The 20,287-nt window shown below is 44.4% G+C and overlaps 2 protein-coding genes across 2 annotated transcripts in view; one reads left to right on the top strand and one right to left on the bottom strand.

Moving 5' to 3' along the window:
- ZNHIT6 (zinc finger HIT-type containing 6) overlaps positions 1–7,826 on the top strand; it is a 33,368-nt gene extending 25,542 nt beyond the window's left edge. The window contains exons 9-10 of the mRNA XM_076340539.1: positions 1,918–2,042; positions 6,891–7,826. Of these exons, the coding sequence (XP_076196654.1) occupies positions 1,918–2,042; positions 6,891–6,976 (211 nt within the window). The 3' untranslated portion in view covers positions 6,977–7,826. The remainder of the gene's footprint in view (positions 1–1,917; positions 2,043–6,890) is intronic.
- Positions 7,827–16,585: 8,759 nt separating this feature from the next.
- Positions 16,586–19,492, bottom strand: CCN1 (cellular communication network factor 1). The gene is made up of 5 exons (XM_076340538.1): positions 19,253–19,492; positions 18,905–19,121; positions 18,214–18,561; positions 17,877–18,079; positions 16,586–17,767 (listed from the first exon to the last, which is right to left on the bottom strand). The coding sequence occupies exons 1-5, from the start codon at positions 19,490–19,492 to the stop codon at positions 17,468–17,470; spliced, it is 1,308 nt and encodes a 435-aa protein (XP_076196653.1). The 3' UTR covers positions 16,586–17,467.
- Between the last annotated feature and the right edge of the window lie 795 nt (positions 19,493–20,287).

The raw sequence follows: 20,287 nt of genomic DNA, 5'->3' as shown, positions 1-20,287 counted from the left end.
GACAATAACAACAAAGTTTAAAAAAGAGAAGCATTAAGCTGCTTTGTTATATTCTCCCTGAAGTTTACAGCCCACATTATGCACTAAAAATGTAGATGTTTCCTCTGTCGCTGTCAACCAGTAAAATTTACTTTAAAAACAAAAAAGATAAAGCTCTGACTCGGTGATCTAACACTTCAGCAATTTACTATCATAAAATAGTTTTAAGTACAAATGTTTTATCTTATGCCAAGCTGGACGCTAAAGATGTTTTGTCTAAAACATGAGATAATGGAAAGTGTATTGTGGCATGTGAATTACTTTAGCCTCTTGGTGGTAAATGTTTGCTTAACCAGAAAAGAATGTGTTGAGGACCTTGCCAAAGGAAAGGTATTGCCATACTTTGCATTTAGAGTACTGTAAATAAAGCAATAAATATGTTTCTGTTCATGTGTGTTAATCCACAGGTTATGAATGCATTCATTCAATAGGAAATGTAATATACTGTTATCCCTTTTAGAGGGTTTCAGTAAGAAGAGGTCATAATTACTTAGGGTTGAGAGAAACATGAAACCAAGTATTTTCATGATGATTGAAGTTGAATATGAGAGAGAAATAGCTTTTGCTCAAACTAAGTTGCCCTTAAATCCCAAGAACTCAAATTCTGTTTTACCTTCAATATTCTTCTTGTGTGCTGACTCCTCTGATGTACTGTTCTTAATCACACATTACTGTATATCATAAAATATGTAATTTCCTTCACCCATCCAGTGTTGTTTTTGGCAAAAGAAAACCCAACTGCATAATATGTTAATGATCAGAGAAGGTAGAGCAGCTATGGGAAATACTCCACTTATTGCCCACAGTGTATTTTGGTTTTGAACTTCATTTGCCTTTAAGTGATACAATAGCTTAGTAGTAATTTAATAATGCTGATTACAGAAAGAATAGCATAACTCAGATTGCAGTGTAATAATATCAGAGCATCTGTTGCCGCAGTTACAGCAAGGGAAAGCAACAGGGTTTCTCTTACAGAGGGCTTTGAAATATCCCTTCCTTTCCTCAAGGAAAGGAAACCCACGTCCAGGTTTCCAGTTAGAGAGTTGGAAGAGAATATTACAGTTCTAGGAAACAATTGTGGAGAAGATGCTCGGTTTACTTTTTATTACTGTGGCATCATTTGTTATGTACCTGGCTTCACCCTCCAGGGTGAAGAGGAGCCCTTTTCTGGGAAAGGACTGCGCATCCAAGTCATGCGCCTCTTGAAGCACACGCATATGTGGGGATTTCTGCGGGAAGTTTTTTGCAGATGGTGCTGTAAGCAGGGATTTGCTCAGGCATAAACGGGGATATTGTACAATTTTTAGAAATTATTGCCCCAATGTTCTGTGTATCAGAGCCCTTACTTCTGCAAAAACAGAGCTCTACGTGCTTCCAATAGACCTTTGCTTTAGTAGTTGTTCAGATATGCTTTTTATTTCATCTTCCCAGTACTTCACTGATAATTCATAAGCAAATGTGATAAGGTACGCTACTAACCATGTAAATGAAACTTGTAGTATTAAAAGCCCATAAGTAGAACATTAAGTGTTATTTTTAATTTAGAATCTGCTTTTGGTAAATATATCGATTTTGATAACCCTATGTCCATATCTGATTTTGGTAAAGATAGAACTCATAAAACATTTCAGCCCTTAGACAAATTTGACTTTGATTCTCCTCTTGTTCTTATGCTTAGATGTTTGGAGGATTTAAAAACAATTATGTAGTTGGATAATAAGACTGGATATGTAATTTGAATCATAAGATAGTTCTTCTGAACATGATATCATCTGAAAATCCTGTGAATTGCCAGAAAGCTTTTTTTTTTCCCCGAAAGTGTACATTATGTCCTTGGCAGCATTAAAATCCAAAATAAACTTGCCTGTTATTTTTAAGGTACAATGAACTGGATGCCAGTAGAAGCCTCCTGGACAATTTGAAAGGCAAAGTAATAATTGAGTATCCAACGTTATTTGTGGTCTTGAAAACATTGAAGAATGACATGGTGGTTCTTGGCCAAGGTAAGCATACATTTATTTCCTGTTATGCTATACTTAGATCTTTTAGTTAAATAAACAATAATTAAGGACACACCTATTAATAATGCCAGGAATGTGCAGTATGTCTTGTATTTCCCTCTGAATCTGAAAGATTGCTATAAAAAAGCTGTTAGGAATGCTCTGTCTTAAAGCTGCTGGCTGATGGCTTACATCCATAAGCTGTATTGCATGTGTTTTTCCTAACTTTGTTTACTGGTGCTTGATTCTTTTTTTGTATATTTTTAGCCACTAAGGTAAAACAACTCTTCAGACTTGTGCTAAATTTTGGAAGTAGCAAAGTTTGACAGAGTTGGTTATTTCTAAAAAGCTGTCTGGGGAAGATGAGTTTTAAGTAAGCCTGCTAATCATACAAAGGAATAATTCTCCATTATTTCCTAGCATAACTCCTAACATTGGACAAATAATTCTGAATTACAGGATAGTTATTAGAAATCGTAATGGCAAAGTGGCTTTTCGGGTGGGTTAAAAGCACAGTGTTATCTTTTGAAAAGTACTTAGTTGAGGGAAAACTTTCATCTTGGAGTTAACTTAGAGGACAGTCTAGGTCTAGCAGGAATTTGTATTTTAGTTTTGAAGTTAATTTCCACCTTTCTCCCCGGTATAAAGGCTTCGTGTCCCAGCTTCGCTTTCTGCAGCTGCTGATATAGGGAATCAGTTCCCTTGTCTCTTAGTCCCCCAGCTAGTCACCTTAGTTATCAAGTTCCATACTTTTCAGTGATGAGCCAGTCTGTAATTTTTACGGATTTCTGAGGAAAAGCGTTGAAATATGTTTGCAATGGCTATTGCCCTGCGGCAACTCAGTCATGGCTCTATATGTATATAATTTGACTGAATAAAGACGAGACTGAGCATATTGTACCAGTGATACCAAACTTCCGTGGATCTTGGCTGTTCTGGCTAGATGACACCAAGTGATCCATTGGAGCAACCTGCTCTCAAAGAAACACCAACATTTCTTGCGCGATGTACTGCAGGAGCTTCTGTGAGCGAGACACCACGCCAGGGGATGAGGTGGGAGTCTTGTCTGAGCAACTAGGTCCACTGATACTCACCCCAGGAGTGCACATACATATACTGGAGTACAAGGAAACTAGGTACTTTCAGTTTATCTATTATTTCTTGATCTAGGTCCCTGGCTTTTCAGTAGTCAGCCCTACGCCTATGATTTAGATGTCAGGAGGGAATTACAACTGATTGACTCATAAACTTAATCTGAATATGGTGGTTGTCAGTGTCTCCTGAGCTAGTAGGAAGGCTTTCCTTTTAAGGGTATAGGTTCAAATAAGTGTTGATTGAACAACTATATTTTGAGGTCGTGCTGCCGCAGCAGCTAGCTCATTCTGTAAAAGGCAGAGTAGAAGAGCGAGCCAGTAATAGCTGGGGAAGTGCTGATAGCTCTGTCACAGGGTAGTGCAAGTGTGTGTCTTCAAGACGGTGACCTTCCTCTGCTGCAGGGATCATTCAGTTAGCAGTCATCCCTGAAGCTGGTATGCAGGGAACACTGGCAGCTATTTCAGGTTTTGGGAACCATTAATTTTCTTAATCTTTTTTTTTTTTTTTACACAGTTTCTATAGATTCCATAAAAATCAATTGCATAGCTCCCTGTTGAAGTGTCTTGGTTATCACATAGCAAAAGAGTATAGCTAATGGCAAAAATAACACGATTTTCACAACTTTTATCATTTATTTTTGTACATCTTCTTAGTTAACATATTAACACTTCAGCCTTGAGTTTGGTTTGGACCCTGTGTTCTTGGAGCTTTTTCTGTTAAGAGTGGAAGCCTGCCACAGTAATTCCAGATTCTTTCAGGAAAAACGTGTTCAGAACATGAATATAAAAATAGGAGGGCTTTTTTGTTGCTATTATTGCACTTGAAGACAAAATACCACTTTTGTTGGTGTGGCGCAATCATTGTACTCTTCTTTTGTGTGTCAACTTTAAAGAATAAAGGAGAAAAAACAGTATTTAGTTTGCTTTACCAGTTGTATTCACAGATAATTGCTAAGAGTGGAAATCTTGGGTTCACCTTCAGGCTCTCCAAGGAGAAGTCTGTTGTAATCAGAGAGGTGCTTTAGCCCACTCCCATCTCCCAGGAGGTGACCTTTCTGCTGCAGCATCTCGTGTGTTACTTGCAGTCCACTGTCTTCGACACTTACGGCTTTTTGTATCAGTTGCACACTCCTCCTAAGCCATCCATCCTGCTCTTGCTTATGCTATCTCTGCCAACACTGCCTTTCCTTTCTGCCTTCCTTCTCCATGCACACCCGGAGGGACGCTTGTCTCGGAGCACCCGTCCGGCTGACCTCCCCTTGGCATTCCAGGCAAACAGCTGCTGCATTGATGAGTGGATGTCTGGCAGGGTGTCTGCCAGAGCGCAGGGGCTTCTGCTACGGTAGCCCTCCAGGGTCTGTTTTCAAAGGACCCAGGCTAGAACAAGAAACAGTGTCTTGTGGAAATGTAACTGCTCAAATGATGTTTCTTTACTGAGCAATCTCAGATCTGCCCCCTTCCCCAGGAAGAACAGAGGCAAGTTTTCATAGCCACAGCAACAGGCACGTGCTGGGGAAAAATCACCATTGTCCGCTGCGATTCAAGTTACTACCCCCAAAGACTGGGAGAGAGCTAGAGCTGGACACCGTCAAAGAGAGACTAGAATTTAATGAGGACAAAGCCAATTTCTCCTATCCTTGTTCTCAGAAATGGCTGAAGTATTTTGGCTGAAGCTTTCAAAAAAATACGGATAATAAGGATTGAAGAAGGAAACTGGCACTGAAAAATTTAAACCCAGAGTTTATATTTTACATTATAAGTACACTGCAGGCAGTTTTACGGTGGGAAGGACTGGGCAATCTTAATTTATAAGCAATGCTATCAACACCATAAAAATACGTTCTTTTTGAGTGAAGACAATCTGTAATTTCTGTTAAATAAAACTTACTGTAACAGACTAAACTAAAGCTAAAATTTGTCTGTTGAGCTTCACTGTGAGTCAGAAGATTGCCACATTCTTTTATGTGATGTTTTGATGCTTGACTTGCTTATAGCAAAAACTACAGGTGCTCTGATTTCAGCATACAAGGTCAGTCATGGCTGAAGATAGTAGGGGATTATAGAAGCTTTCACAGGACTTAGGGGCAAAAACAATCCTTACTTTGTGCATTACTCAGTACATATCTGGCATATAAATGTTAATTGATTATACACTAGATTTAATGTAGACAAAATGTGACCTCCGATGTTTCTGGGTGAAATGCTTCTATTTTCTTGAACAAATTCCATTGAAACTGTACAGGTGCACACTGTGTCCTATGTATTATCCGTGTTTGCCAGCTGTAGAATTCGTCGTGACAAGACAGTAACTGTACTGCATCAGCTCCCTTTCGGTAACGTTTCCTTAATGAAGCATCTGACACTAAATGCTCAAAAACTTCTTTAAATTCATAGTCGGATCAAATACTGAAAATAACAATGAGAGCAGAGTGTGATTCATGGGCCTACTTTGCTGTAGTTTATTTTTGTCCTGCTTGAGTGCCACCGACCAGTGGCGTTTGGTGACCTCACCACGAGGTGACCGGGGTCAGTGCTTGTTAAAGAAGGAGTCTCAGGGTGTGAGGCTGAAGACTAGTTTGGGAAATGAGTGCTTCACGATACAGTCTCAGCAGACCACAACAGCTGTGTCCTAAAGCACAAGTTATTGTGCAGCTTTAACCTCATCAGCCTTAGCTCATGGATTCATGCAACTTAACACCATCTTTGGGTTGCTGGAACACGTGGAAGGAGTACATAGGTGCATCGTCTTAATTTTCCATTTAGAATTTCTCAGTAGTTCCCCATCTTAACTGAAATGCTAATAAAAGTGTGTCGTGGTTTAATCTCAGTTGGCAACTAAGCACCACGCAGCCGCTCGCTCACTCCCCCCACCCGGTGGGATGGGGGAGAGAATTGGAAGAGCACAAGTGAGAAAAAAAACTTGTGGGTTGAGATAAAAACAGTTTAATAATTGAAATAAAATGATAATAATAATATGATAATAATAATAATACACAAAGCAAGTGATGCACAGTACGATTGCTCACCACCCGCCGACCGATGCCCAGCCAGTCCCCGAGCAGCGGCCCCCCCAGCCAGCTTTCCCCAGTTTATGTACTGAGCATGACGTCCCATGGTATGGGATGTCCCTTTGGCCAGTTTGGCTGTGCCCCCTCCCAGCTTCTTGTGCACCTTCAGCCTTCTCAGTCGGTAGAGCATGGGAAACTAAAAAGTCCTTGACTAGTGTAAGCACTGCTCAGCAACAACTAAAACATCGGTGTGTTATCAACTTTGTTCTCATCCTAAATCCAAAACACAGCACTGTACCAGCTACTAGAAAGGAAATTAACTCTGTCCCTGCCGAAACCAGGACAAAGTGTAAATGATTTATAATTCATTACAGTTGTGATAGATATGTAGCAACCCAGAAAACAACATTTAAAACAAATAAGCCAAGAGAACAATTTGAAATTCGCAGTGGATGAAGAGGAAGAGTTTTGTGGGGGATAAATACTCTGCTTACCTACTTGACTGAAAGACCAAGATTTAAAAACTGAAAGAAATTCTCAGCATTGTCTTGCTTTCTCCTTCATCAACAAGGTCCTACCCAGAGCTTTATCCCATGTTATGAGACTGGTTATGTCTTATGAAATAGCTGTCCTCAAGGAAAGTGTGATTAAAAGGAAAAGAAGATACGAAACTGCTTCTGTTTGATGAGCAAACAACATTGCTGAAACTAATTGCTTGTTTGTTTTTTGTTTGTGTCCTACACCCTCAGATGCCCGTGAACCTGCAGAGAACTCGGACAGTGAAAGTTCATCCCTTTCATCTATGGAAGAAGGGGAAATTCGGGACAGTTCATGACGGTTCTTTGAGAGAAGAGGGTGGAATGAACCTTTTTTTTTTTAATTTTATTTTATTAAATCTTTTTTTATACAACTGAGTTCTCAGAGGTTTGGTTTGGCTTCCTTCACTAAAGAAAGCACTTCCAAACTGCCTGCCTATTTTTGGATTTAGGAATGCATATTTAGGGATGTAAATAAAGAGATGGGGAATTGCTGGTTTTAGAAAAAAATGATATTCTTATTTAACTGCACCCTCTTGTCCATGTATCTTTAATAAATCAGAGTAACCCAAATTTAAAGTTTCCAAGTTAGTTTCAACAGTATATTTTTTTTCCTTTTACCCTAACAGCTCAGTGTCTGATTTCCGAGTTTAAATATCTGATCACATATTTGTATTTATATGCGGATTTGAGTCTTAATGCTTAAACTTACTGAAAAAAACACTGGTGTTTCATTAGATTAATTTTATTTTAGGGTATTTCTTTGTCATGCTGAGCTGCTGCAAATGATCTTACTTCACTTTTGACTTAATCTTCTGTGGTGACATTTTGGGTGCCTGGTGCAGTAATTTTTTTTTTTTTTTTTTTTACTTGGTTGCATCTTGTTTAATGTGTCAAAGACAGGTCAGACCATGTTTTCAGGGTGGCATGTTGCCATATGTTTAATCTTCTACCCTGATCTTCTAAATTAGCATGGGTTTTAAAATCCATAGAAACGGATACATAGAGTGTCACTACAGCTAATATATTGGACTTCTAAACAATGCTTATGTTATGCATCTCATATTACTAGTTTACCTACTGAAGCCAGGTATTGTAAATATTTGCTGGAATATCAACTAAATTTACCTACTTAAAAACAAATAAACCTTAAAAAAAAAAAAGTCCTGTACTGTATCATCTGCTGACGATAGAAATCTGTTAACTTCGAAGTTTTCTAGATCCCAGACCACTTACAACTGTGTCTAAGTGCCCCATGTCAGTGGGGTTTGTTGGAGGACGAGAACAGCGTGTGCTACGGGCGGTGTGAGACAGGTGTGCCCCTCTGCACACTTGCACCAGGGAGTTCTCAGGATTCAGCGCAGGCATTTGGGGTTAGTTTGCAAGGGTCTAGCTAAGTCAGCATTTGTGAAGTCTTACAGACATGATCACTTTGTAAACAGCTCTGCGAGGTTGTTGCTGCCATCGTTGTTACCCCACTCTGTCTCCTGCTTGAGACTAGCACCTTTGTGACAAAAGTTGGTGGCGTGGTGTGCACACTAAACTGCCATGAAGGTGAGTTTTCAGTCCTAAGTGTTCTTGCTGCCAGTGCTGACATGGGTAGAAAGACAACAGAAAGCAGTGAAGGAACTTGTTGAGGTAACAGGAGGCTGTGACAGCAATATGGGAGAGGGCTCGGGCTTCCAGGCTCTCAGTCTAGGGCTCTCAGTCTTCAGGGCACCAGGTTGTCGGTTCCTTACCAGTCATGCTGCGTGGAGAGGATTTTTGAGATGTTCAAAGTTTTAGAAGGATTTTTTTTTTTTCCCACACCTTTGCAAACAAATTGTCACTAAAAAAATGGTTCACCGTGCCATGTAGCTACTGCAGTTTGGAAAGAGCATCGGACCTTTGTAGTCACATACTATTTTTTCCCACAGCGGTGTCACGTGTCCTTTCCCTTGTGTGTTTTGCAGCCCCTGGTAAAACAGGGAAGTTTTTCTTCTTGCCTGGCAGTAGCCACCTGTGCTCTGTTTTCTTTTTTAGTCATTGTTGGTCCTCTGCCCACCTCTTGTTTCAATGTTTGGTTTTTTTAACCCTTATTAAAGGGCCAGGATTCCTAGCTATAGGTGCTGCTTTCATATTTTTTCAGTTCAGTGAAAGTGAATAAGCTTTTCCTAATCAGTGATTACTGCACGCTGACTTGGTAGCCACAAATTACTTTAAACCAGTCTTGAACCCATTCATAATAACACCGATAAAAGAGCAGAACAGCAAAACTGCCACAGTTCATTTGCCAGAAAATGTTTCATCTGGAGTAAAAGCGTGGCATTTCTGTTAAGATTCATAGCGCACAGTGGAAATCAGAGTGCTGCAAATATTAGTGTCGATCTGCGTGTGTGTGTGTGATTAGTCTTTGGCTGAGGAACGCAGATTTGTAATTTGCATTACTTTCCTACGCTCTTGGAGGTTTTCATTAAAGGTATGAAAGGGTTTGCCTGCGGTTTTTTTCTTATATAAATCTAGTTTAAGCTTCCTTGTGAGTCAAACGCAACCGTAATTTGTTTTTAAATGAAGATGCTGTTAAATCTGTCCTGCAGATTTAAATCTTCTCCTACCTTAAAGAAGGTTTTAAAAAATTATTAAGGAGCGTTCCTGTGGTGGTTACTAGAACAGAAATTTCCCAAACAAAGCTGGGAATCATCTTCCACAGTTCAATCAAATTGAGAGTAAAAGGCCTTGGTAGCATTTGCCATTCATTCCCGGGTTACTATTTACTTATTTTTATTTGGTTTTGATAACGGTTACACTAGTTTGAACAGTGGTGATTTATCACATGCAAGCCAAGATGGAATTCAAATATTTTTATTCAGTTTTGCTAAACTTTTTCAATTTTTGTTTATAAAAATGAATCAAAATGATGGTCTCTGGCTAAAAGCACAGCCTTACTGATGGCAGGTGACCAGCGCGTGTCCTGCAGCAGTGGTAATTCTTCATAATAATAAGGTTACTGATTTAATCAAAACTTATGCACTCTTCGGCTAGGCAGATGGTTTTTAACACTTTCATAGGCAGTTAGGGGAAGTTTTTAATTCCTTTCTGAGTGACTTAACCCGGAATGAGCATCTTGTAATAAACTGAAGAGAGAAAATGCATCTTTAAAAGCTGTATTTTTAAGTTTCTGGTCAAGCACTTGAAATTAAAGACGTGGCGCTGAGGCAGCCTGGAAGACTTCAGTTCTGTCCATTTTGAAAACATACTATAGTAATCATATTACACGAGGATCCCTACAGGACTCTGCCTTGATTCACGGCAGATGGTGTCTGTGAATGAAAACTACATGATGCTGTTTTAATCTTCATCATTCCACACCAGCTTGCGTTGAGTGCTTGATTTTATCCTTACTACGCTTACTCATTTATTTTCCTCTATAAACTACTTGTCACTGAAGGAACAAGCTATTTGTGTGTAGCGTTGTACGGCATTTCTTTTAATGTTCAGACTTTTCAGGTTTCAAACCCTGAACCCTCGCAGCGTGCTTGAGCTGAAGGACCATCAGCTTACAAAGCAAAGAGCAAAGGCTCTTGTCCTGAATGAACATGCAACTTAAAGAAATTAAAAGCTTAATGAAGCCGTCCCTTTCACAAGCCATAAAGGACAAAAATAGAGCATAGCTAAGCGCGTAGCAATAGCTGAGAGGTGGGATTGAGTCAGCCGTATGAGAGAACTTGGTTCTTTTCCTTTTTTGTATAACTTTTTGGGGGTACGAGGCATAAGTTATTGAGTTGTCACAGGTAAACGACGTTATACACCCTGTCAGAGTAACAGCTAAGTTTTGAATGAACACATTTGAACTCTAGGTTTTACTGTATTTACCTCTGCATTAGGAATTGTTGATCCGTAGAGGAAAAGAGGGTCCTGCCGCAAAATGTGTGGTTGGCGCCAGGTCTCGCAGACACGCCGGACCAATTTTTGTTACTCCAGTTGAACAGTGCAGTTTTACTTTGCATTAGGAGTAAAACTGTCGTGCAGAATGCGCACTCCAGTCTAAAAAAGTACATAAATTTCTAAGTTCACTGTAGTGCCGACGGGAAGGCCAGCCTCCGTGTTGTGTATAAGCATAGCTGTGATTCAGACCTTGCCCTGCCAGATACAGCTGTTCTCTATTGACATCTGTAGGAACTGAGAATGTATAACACCTTGCAAGAGCAGGCATTCGGAGAGTAAATATACAGCTGTGATGATGTAACTTCAGGCCGTATTTGGTCACAAACATTTCATTCTGCTTTCCCAAGTCCCCCGCTCTTTTCCTGAAAACATTTATTCTTCCTCCCTCCAAAGGAAAAAATATCTTGAATTTGTGTTTATGTCGTTGCTATGACATTCAGTTAAACTGTATGCAGATGCAGGTTCTCTTAATAAGAAGAAAAAAAAAAACCAAAACCAAAACCTGTGTACTTCAGTGAACAAAGATTACTCTGTTTGTATTAAAATGTTGCTATGGCAGTGCATATGGTTTTATTTGGTGGAAATTTGTGGTGAAATGGAAGGAAGTCACATGTATGCAAGAGAAACAAGAAATGGCAGCAAAAACAACTCAAAATAAATACTGAAACTGAAAGGGAAGTTGCAGATGACATGTGAAACCAGGAAAAAACAAGGACAGTTGTTGTGCTGCCTGTCTGTCTGTGATAACAGAAATGTGTTCCCACTGTGTCCTGCCGGGTCTCGGGGACCTGTCGGACAGTGACTTAGCTCTAACGATGCTTTTATTGCGAGAGCTTCTTTCCCTCGTTGGCTTTGTGCATTGTAACATTTTTTTGTTTTGGAAGCAAAGTTCCACTGGCTTGGCCCGATTTCACCACCGCTAACTTTTCTTGCTGAAAAGCATTTCCAGGCTATCTTACTGTAGTAGGCTTTTTGGCAGGAAAAATCAATAGAGTGGTAAAATACGGAAAGCCACTAGAGCCTTGCCTACCTTTGGGGCAAGGGGAAGTCTTTGTGGAATTACTGGCTCCTACTAGTGATAGAAACAGTGGATTTTTTTATTATTTTTTTTTAATTCGCACAGTAGTCCTCATATTTATCTAATCCTTTTGCATTAGGCTTCCTTTTGCATCAGTTGCATCAGTACAGCTGTTTGTGGGGTTGCGTGACAAATCAGAGCGGGTTTAAAATAATCCGCCAAAGCAGCAGGGATAGAAATGAGAGGGGAGAGGGAGTCTTGATTTAGAGAATAAATTACCACACTGGGAGCTGGCTGGTTCCTGCATGATCCCAGCTGGCGGAGAAAGCAAAAGTGTTTTTAAAATCACATTGCCACTTTCTTCCTGTCATCCGAGTTCTGCCTCAAGAAGGAGGAAGAAGTGACTGTGAAAGCTGCCTATTGCCTTTCCACTCCTCGCTTCCAGATTCTCTACTGAATCGTGTTGTAGCCCCAGAACTTGTCCGTTTTGCCAAGAGTGCCAAGAGGGAGTAGAGAGATGTCCCAAGTGAGGTAAAAGTTAAGTTGGTGGATGAGGTATTTCAGGAAAAAGAGCAGACAGGGGTGGCTTTAAAAGCTTGTCTGAGAAGTCCCCATCACTTTCATATCTAAACTCTCAGTGGTATCTCTTTGTTGACCTTCTTTCCCCAACCCCTGCTTTCAGCTGTGCTTGGGCATCCGTATTGGTTTTAACGGGATTGTTCCACAACAGCGGGAGTATCCGCTTCTGTAGAGTGAAATGTATTTTCCTGTTTTAAGTTCTCATTAGTAGACTTGCTGGTTTTACAGCTATGACGTCTTGATGTCTGATTTTGTCAAATTCATGAGCTAATTAGGATCTAACCTGGTTGGTTTGAGATGCTGAAGGAAACCAGTAGCTTCGGAGAAACTGGTGTCTTTGACTCAGACAATGTGTTGGGCTCCTTTTGATCTGGTGTTCAACCAGTGTTCTCAAAATATTGCTGGACTGCACTGCTGACTGTTTAACTGATATCTATAATGGAGTCCCTTCATTCTTACTGAAACTGCATTCATCATGAGGTTAAGTTGTTTATGTGTCCTAGCTAGATTCCCATCTGGGCAAATCTATGTACCCTACCTTTAAATTTCTTCTGCCTAGTAAACAAAAACCTTTACAAAATCTTGTGTAATCTTTTCCTCCTGGACGGTTGCTACATTCCATCCCGTAAGTGTATTTCAAGACAGATGACGTTGCTTATGTGGATGATGCCTTGGGGTCTTTCAGGATCTTCTCCAGCATAAATTGTGTACGTAGAAGTCATAGCTCTGTAATTTTTCTGGAGGAAAAAAAATCATAGCATACTGGATACCATGCTTGGTGTTTGGTCTTTACAGGGTAATAGACACAGATGCTTATTGTATCATTTTGTTGGTTGAAGTCATCTTTTACAGGATTTATATTTTCTAGGCATCAAGTCTCACTGCAGTTCAATGCAGTTCAGCTGTTCATGAGTTGAAATGCATTTATAGGTATCTCCAAAGCTAGTGTATGTTATTGCTTTCACCATGGCACCTCCACGTTTCTATGTGCTATTTTATACGTGGCTATGTAACGTGGAGAAAAAAATTGTGAAGATGAAAACAGGGACGTGTCTATATGAAAAAAACAGGCTTGAGGCAGAGCAGCCGGTAAAACTACACAGCCTTCCCCTGCTGTGTGCTGAGCACTCTGGGCACTGCATGGAAATAGTTCCGCTGGTTAAACAGGAGTAAACTAAAATGTGCACATGCATCGAAGTGCTTTTCTGCAGGATCAGCTCAGAAGGGCCAGCATTTGGCAAGAGCAAGCCTCTGGTGTAACGCATTTAACTGCTTCTGTGTAGGTAGGTAGGTTTGACTTCCAACCCTGAATGACTGCCCACAAACACTTTCTTGTTTCGGTCCTCCAGACCTGTGCAGCTGTAGCTCAGAAGTTCTCCTGCGTACCCAAATCTGTGGCAGAGCTCCTTGTCTGGAGCGTGGGGGGATTCATGCAGCTTCAGTGGACTGTGAGCACGGGAAATCCTCCCGCAGCAGTCCCACCGATCCACGGTGTCTCTGCCTGTTCCCACGCAGCCCGTGTGCCGCCTCGGCTTCCCACCAGTAGCAGGGAGACGGGCCCGATTCCCAGGCGGTGTCCGCCGGAGGGTCAGGCAGCCCAGCGGGGGCTGCTTTGCTGTGGGCTCTGCAGTAATTTATATATGGAGTGTAGAGGTTCTCATGGCTCAGCTCAGCGAGGGTTAATTAATAGCTTGGCTGTCCCACCGTCAGCAAGATGTTAGCTTTTCCTCCATCTGCTGCTCATTCAGGAGAGCGAGCTAGCAGCATCCCACGAGAGAGGATTTAATGCAGCCATGGAAGTCTGTTTTCTGCATACTCCTGCTTTTATTTTGTTTCCTGTGATGCAGCACTTAAGGAAGCAGAAACTTTGTCTTCACTGCGTTGCCTTCATTAGTAGGGAAGATTTTGTATGTCGCCCTAATATTATAGTGGTTACCACCATCAGACCCTTGTAAATAAGTGGGTTGAATACAAGACTACGCATTCCTTCGCTCCTAGAACTGTAGTTTGACAAATGCTCCTTTTGGCGGCAGCACCAGATTCAGCAAACTGCCCCGTGCCACCAGGCTCCATCCTCGGGTGACCCCAGCGCTTGCACCAGTACAGCTGGCTGGAGGGCTTGCGTGACAAATCGGAGCAGCTTAAAAATAACGGGCCAAAGGACCGGGGGCAGACGTGAGAGGGGAGAGTTGGGGCGGCTGAAGCAGGGGCTGCTGCAGAGAGGACAGCGCTGAAGCCTCTGCCCGCAGGCTTCGGCAGTGCTGCTCGCCTCGCCTCGCTGGCGTGCCAGGACTCCCCAGACGGGCACGGGGGTCTCCTGGTGTCTGCCCGGCTTAGAGGAGCTCCACACGGCGCAGGTGGCTTTATTTTCAGGGTTTGAACTGCTTGATGGCCTGGCATTGTCATCTACGTTGTGTATCATGTTCCTAACTCCTCATCTTTTAGTATTCATCTTGAAGAATAATACTGATATTTTAGTTTTTGACCAAGAAATAAAATTATAGTTGTGCTCATTAACCTTACCCGTAAGCCCTGCGGATTATGCTTAAAGGAACCTGTGTTTTTATCATTTGTATTTTCATGCCTAGTATTTAGGGTTTTTTCTGCTGGAACAACAGAGGGTAGAAAGATTTCAAAGCAAGCGCAAAGATGATACCCAAAAAAATGACAGTGATTCCTTTTACAGTATTGCGAACTGTGGGTTTTAGTAGTCTTGCCACGTAATTGTGAAATGCAAAAAGTGAAGAGAGGGCTATATGGGTGGTGATCAGTTGGTGTGAGATCCCGGCTCTGGAAGACTTGTAGTTCATTTTAGTGGCGTTCATTCCCCCTCTTTATAGCAGGATAATTTCATGTGGTATATTTCACTCTTACGTTTGCATGGTCTGCTCCTGCAGCCCTTGTTCTCCCAGTACGTCTTTCTAGTGAGCAGATTACAGAACCGCCCCTCTACTTGATGAAACATGGAAAGCCCAAAGTGCGGGTTGTAAAATCCGGGGCCCGGCTAGAGCCGCACCTGAGGCGGGGGTTGGAAGGGCCACTTTTGTTCGTATATGGTGGGCGCGTTACAGACATATAGTCTACGCGTATAGTGTAGTCACAGGTATATGTAATTTTTCAGGGAACTGTTACTTACGTTGGTTTGAAGATGGGTGTCATTCAAGTGTAAGCGACAGTGGGGATGGCGAGGAATGCGCGTGCAGCTGCTGTCTGTCTGTGAGCAGCGTGTTCTGTTCCTCTTCCCCTCTCCATGCAGTAACCCAACATGAAAACCTGATGATTTCTCAGTGAGAGGCTGAGGTAGTGACGTGTTCAGTGCTAGATGTAAGTAGAAGCCAAACAAAAGAGCTTCACTGCATTTTACACTTTTACTGTCAACAAATATTGTACAGACAAGTTTAGATACAGCTGAGACTGGTGGCCAGGTGGTGAATTCCAAAACAGCTCAAGTTTTGAATGCCTTCGGGGAGAGAACTTGACTGAGCAGAAGAGAGACGGCTGTAATTTCTCAGGCAAAGCATTAGCTGCCAGAGATGAGCTTCTGAGATATTTGGCCATTTATTTTATTGAAATATTTATGTCTAATCTAATAAAAAGTTGACTCTTAACCACTTCTGCAACTAACTGAATGACGCTGGATGACACCCCTTCACAATTCTAAAACCTCAGAAATCAGTCTCTGGTTTTTTATGAGCAGTAGCTTTCTCACTAAAGACTATGGGAGGATATTTTGCCAGAGAACTAACCAGTGACGAGGAGGAGGGGAAAAAAAAAAAGTTGCAGGTTTCCTTTCAGTCTTATCCGTAGCGCAGCTTTATGCTAACCAGCACAGTAGAAATGTTTGATGCTGCTTTCTCAGATCCTCCTCTAGTTCATTTTTTTGAATGTCATTTTCTTACCGCGTGCCAGCTAGCTGTCTTACGACTCCCTCGGTTAGCCAAATGTCATCTGTGTCCCACAGTATAAAGTGTAATTACATATTTAAAAAGCGGGGAGGGGAGGGGAGGAAGAGAAAAGAGTGGCTGCTTTGCCTTTTACTCTATTGGAGAAGTACTTGAAATTCCTCACATTCTTCTCCTGTTAGCAGTATGTTTACTTTTCATCACTGGGTTATTAGGATTAACAAAAGTCATTGCTTCAAACGCATTTAATTTGAATTTAGTGAAAGCAAACTACCTCCTGCAGACTGTAGGAAACATTCTTCTGCCGCAGAAATGTATTAATTTGCAAAAAGCAGCCACCAAAAAATGCGAGACCTGACGACCACTTCCACCCCAATGTTCAACATCACCGTGCATGCACTGCATTCTAATGAAGTACCTTATGTTGCAAATTCCAGGACGGTTTGAATAATCTGACAGTCTAATTAACGTTTCAGTCTCTCTATCAAACATTTGCTGGCGGTGCCAAGCAGCTTTTTCTGTATATGCTTTCTAGAGCATGGGGTTGCAGACTGCGTGCACTGAAGAATTTTTACCCAAAGAATTAAGACTCAGCTTTCTAGTTCAGTGCCGCAGCTGTAGTAGAGTTTAATTTCCAGAGAATCTAAGCTTTTCAGAATTCAAAGTTTTCACAGAAAGCTGCTGCATTTAAGTCTGGTGCCTGTCAGAATGCTCTACTAAGAGTAGTTAGGTAAATATTTCTTTATTAAATGATTAATTCCATAAATAAATTCTTTTAATTCATTGAATATAAAATTAAAATCATTTACAACTTATTCCAGTATTACAGGGGCTGGAAGGGGTAAAAAAAAAAACTCAAAGAAAAAACAAAAAGAGCTACAGTTTGATAAATAAAATACTCAGCTTTAAAACAACTGATTTCTGTTTGCCATTAAACTACAGTTGGTACATAATAGCTGCCACTGTGAACACCCCACAAGTGCCCACCTCAGGAAGGAATGTAACTTCCAACTTGGTTGGGAAAGGGTGGGAGAAGATGGAGGGAGGGGGAGAAGCATAGTGTTAAGTTGAACAGGATAGGAAAAGAGTTTTCATAACCGGAACAAAACATTTATCTGATCACTTACAAACAGAAAACAGTATATAATTAGATAAGGTGCTCCAAAAAGAAGCAGTAAAGTTGCTCCAGTACTATGAAGCTTTAAGTATGCTTAAAATCTCTGTTGCATTAGTGTCCAGTGGCACAGTGCACTCTTGTAACATCTCAATGTTGCCCTCAACTGGGCAAGGCACCATTTCCGTCAAAGGTCCTTTCTCCGTGGCTGGTTACTTCAAAATTCTGTTTAGCATCCCACCCCCAACACAACTTAGTCCCTAAATTTGTGAATGTCATTGACTAGTCTGTAGTAGGGATAAGCTTCATTCGCATGCGGACAGTTGTAGTTGCATCGGCAGGACTGGATCATCATGACGCTCTTGGTGAAGGTTTCTCCATCATCGCAGCGGAACCTGATCTTGACAGTCCTGGTCTGCTGAGGCGTACAGCACCTGCCATCCACGCAGGAGCCACAGTACTTGGGGCGGTACTTCTTCATGCTGGAACATCCGGCGTAAGTAAACTTCACTGGGGATGGGGACTTCTTAGTCTTGGTGCATTTTTTTCCCTTCTGTAAAGGAGAGGCAATAATATTATTAGCAGGAGATTCTTCTCCAGCCTTTACCCTCTACCCGAAGCAGTTTGGAAAGAAGAGCGGCACTGGAAGAGCCTGTATTTACCTTTAGGGAGGCATAGCTAGGCTCGCCACATGGCCTCACTTCACATATCCTGGTCTCTTTGATGAGCCTGCAGTCGGGATTGTCGTTGGTAACCCTTGTGGAGATGCCAGTTCCACACGTCTTTGAGCACTGGGACCAGGAGGTTGTTTGCACAATGCATTTGGGATTCTCAAAAGCTCGGCTTTGTGGCTCAGATCCAAAAACTGGAAAAAGAGAAGGAGGGCTTAGCCTAAATATATCCTCTCACCCCTCATCGGGGTCTAAGGAGTCGAACAGCCATCCTCCCGCCTTCCCCCCCGCTTAACTGTCACTGTCACACAGATTAGCCCATACTCACCAGGTAGCATTTTCAGGCCTCCTTTCACAATGGCAATTAGCTCATTGTTCCTGGTTAGTTCGCCTTCGGAATCATCCAGACCAAACTCTTTGCTGAAGAAGCCTTCCAGCTCATCCAGCGCATCCTTGCTTTCGTCGCAGACCCACTCTTCGCAGCACTGCCCGGGGACTTTGACCAGCCTGGGGCTGGGACAGCCCAGGTTAGGAAGAGAGAGCTCTTGCGGGCAGAGCGGGATGCAGCCCACAGCTCCATCTATGCACGTACACTGGTGTTTACAGTTCGGCTGGAAGCTTTCACCGTTCTGGTAGATTTTGGAGTTGTATTCACACGGTCTCCCCTCGGACTGTGCTGCAGAGATCAACAGAGAGGGAAAGGAGGGAGTCAGCGGTGGGAATCGCTCGTTTAAGCACAGGTATTTGCTGGTCTGTTAAATTCAATTTACGGTGGAGCTCCCTACAATCCCCCGGAGACGCGGGGCCAGAACAATAAGTTAGTCAGGAATCACTTTTCCTTATGTGCGTTTAGCGCAGCCCAGACATACTGAATCGCATTCCAGACTGCTGAAGTCATGTGCCTTTCTGCCAAGCTACCAACAACAAAGCATAACCATACATGGACTCGAAATTACTAAACTTCGGCACTACGGGGACCAGGGTTTTCTCCCGGGGGAGGCGGAGGGCGAGCCGCTTACCTCTGCAGATGCCCTTCAGCGCGGCGGGGCTGGCGCCGAAGTTGCACTCCAGCCCCTTGGTGTGGTCGCAGGGCTGCGCCCGGCTGCAGTCCTCGTTCAGCTGCTTGGCGCAGACCTTGCAGCAGCCGCAGCCGTCCGGCACCAGCCCCACGCCCGGGGCGCACTGCGGCACGGCCGCCGGGCACTGGCAGACGGCGGGGCAGGGCGAGCCCAGAGCCTGCGGAGCAGAGCGGTGGCCGGTGAGTGCCAGGAGGCGAGCGGAGCGGAGCGACGCGACGCCTGCCTCCCCCCCCCCCCCCCGCCGCCGCCGCTGCCGCCTCCCGCCCCGGGCAGAGCCGCGGCACTTACCAGGCGGGCCAAGCAGAGGAGCGCGGCCGCCAGAGCGGGGCGGGTGCCCGCGGAGCCCATGTCTAGCGCCGGCGGTGCGGGAGCGAGGGACGGCGGGAGGCGGCGAGCGCGGAGCGGGGCCGGCGCGGTCTGAGGCAGCGGCGGGCGCGACCGCCTTATATGGGGCGCGGGGCCGCCGCGTGCGCCGCGGCGCTGACGTCGCGCGTTCCGGGCCGCGGCCGCGTCCAGCGCTCGCGGCATCCCAGGAATGCGGCTGGCGCGCGGCGCGGCCGCCCCGCCCCGCCCCGTCTCCCGGCACCGCGGCCGCTGGCGGCGGCCCTGCCGCGGGGGGTCCCCCCCGCCCCCCGCCCTCCTCCGCCCGCCCCCGCCGGGCCCGCCGCTTCCCACCGCCCCCCGCCGCCCGCCGGGCCCCGGCGGGGCTCCTCCGCACGCGTCTGCGGGAGCGGGGCGGGGGAGGTGTCGGCGTGGGACGGGCTCCTCCCGCGGGGCGCACGCCCGGGGCCGCCCCACGGCGCGCCCCGCGGCCGCGGAGGCTCTTCCCCGTTGCGCGGGGTCGGTTTGTTTCCCCGTTGTCCTTACGGACGCAGCTAACCGGGAGGATGTTGGGAGTAAGGAGCTTGTTGCGTTGGAGGCCGTGCCGGCGGGTGCCCTGCGGGAGAGCTGGCCCCGGGCGGCCACCTGCGCTGCCGGCAGCAACGGGGAGTCACATCTGTCCAACACACCACCCCCCCACCCCCCCCCCCAGGTGCTGGGAGACCGACCGGGGCACCGCTTCACAGGGCTGCGTCATTCTCGTTACACTTTGCACATAGCGACCCGGCGGTACCCGGGGTTCGGTCGTTACTGCCGCCGTTCGAGGGAGGGAGGGAACGTTTCGGGTCGCCGGGGAGCCTGGCGATGCCCGGCGCGCACCGAGGCGCCCGGTGCTCGGGCCGGGAAGGAACTCGCGGGGGATCCCGGGCCCCGCGGCACACAGCCCCCTTTCAGCCTGTTTGTCACCGGGTTCGGTGTCCCTCACTCGGGTCGGGCGTCCTC

Source organism: Aptenodytes patagonicus, chromosome 5 (assembly GCF_965638725.1).
Source record: "Aptenodytes patagonicus chromosome 5, bAptPat1.pri.cur, whole genome shotgun sequence".
Taxonomy (NCBI): domain Eukaryota; kingdom Metazoa; phylum Chordata; class Aves; order Sphenisciformes; family Spheniscidae; genus Aptenodytes; species Aptenodytes patagonicus.
This window is presented reverse-complemented; position numbering and strand designations above follow the sequence as displayed.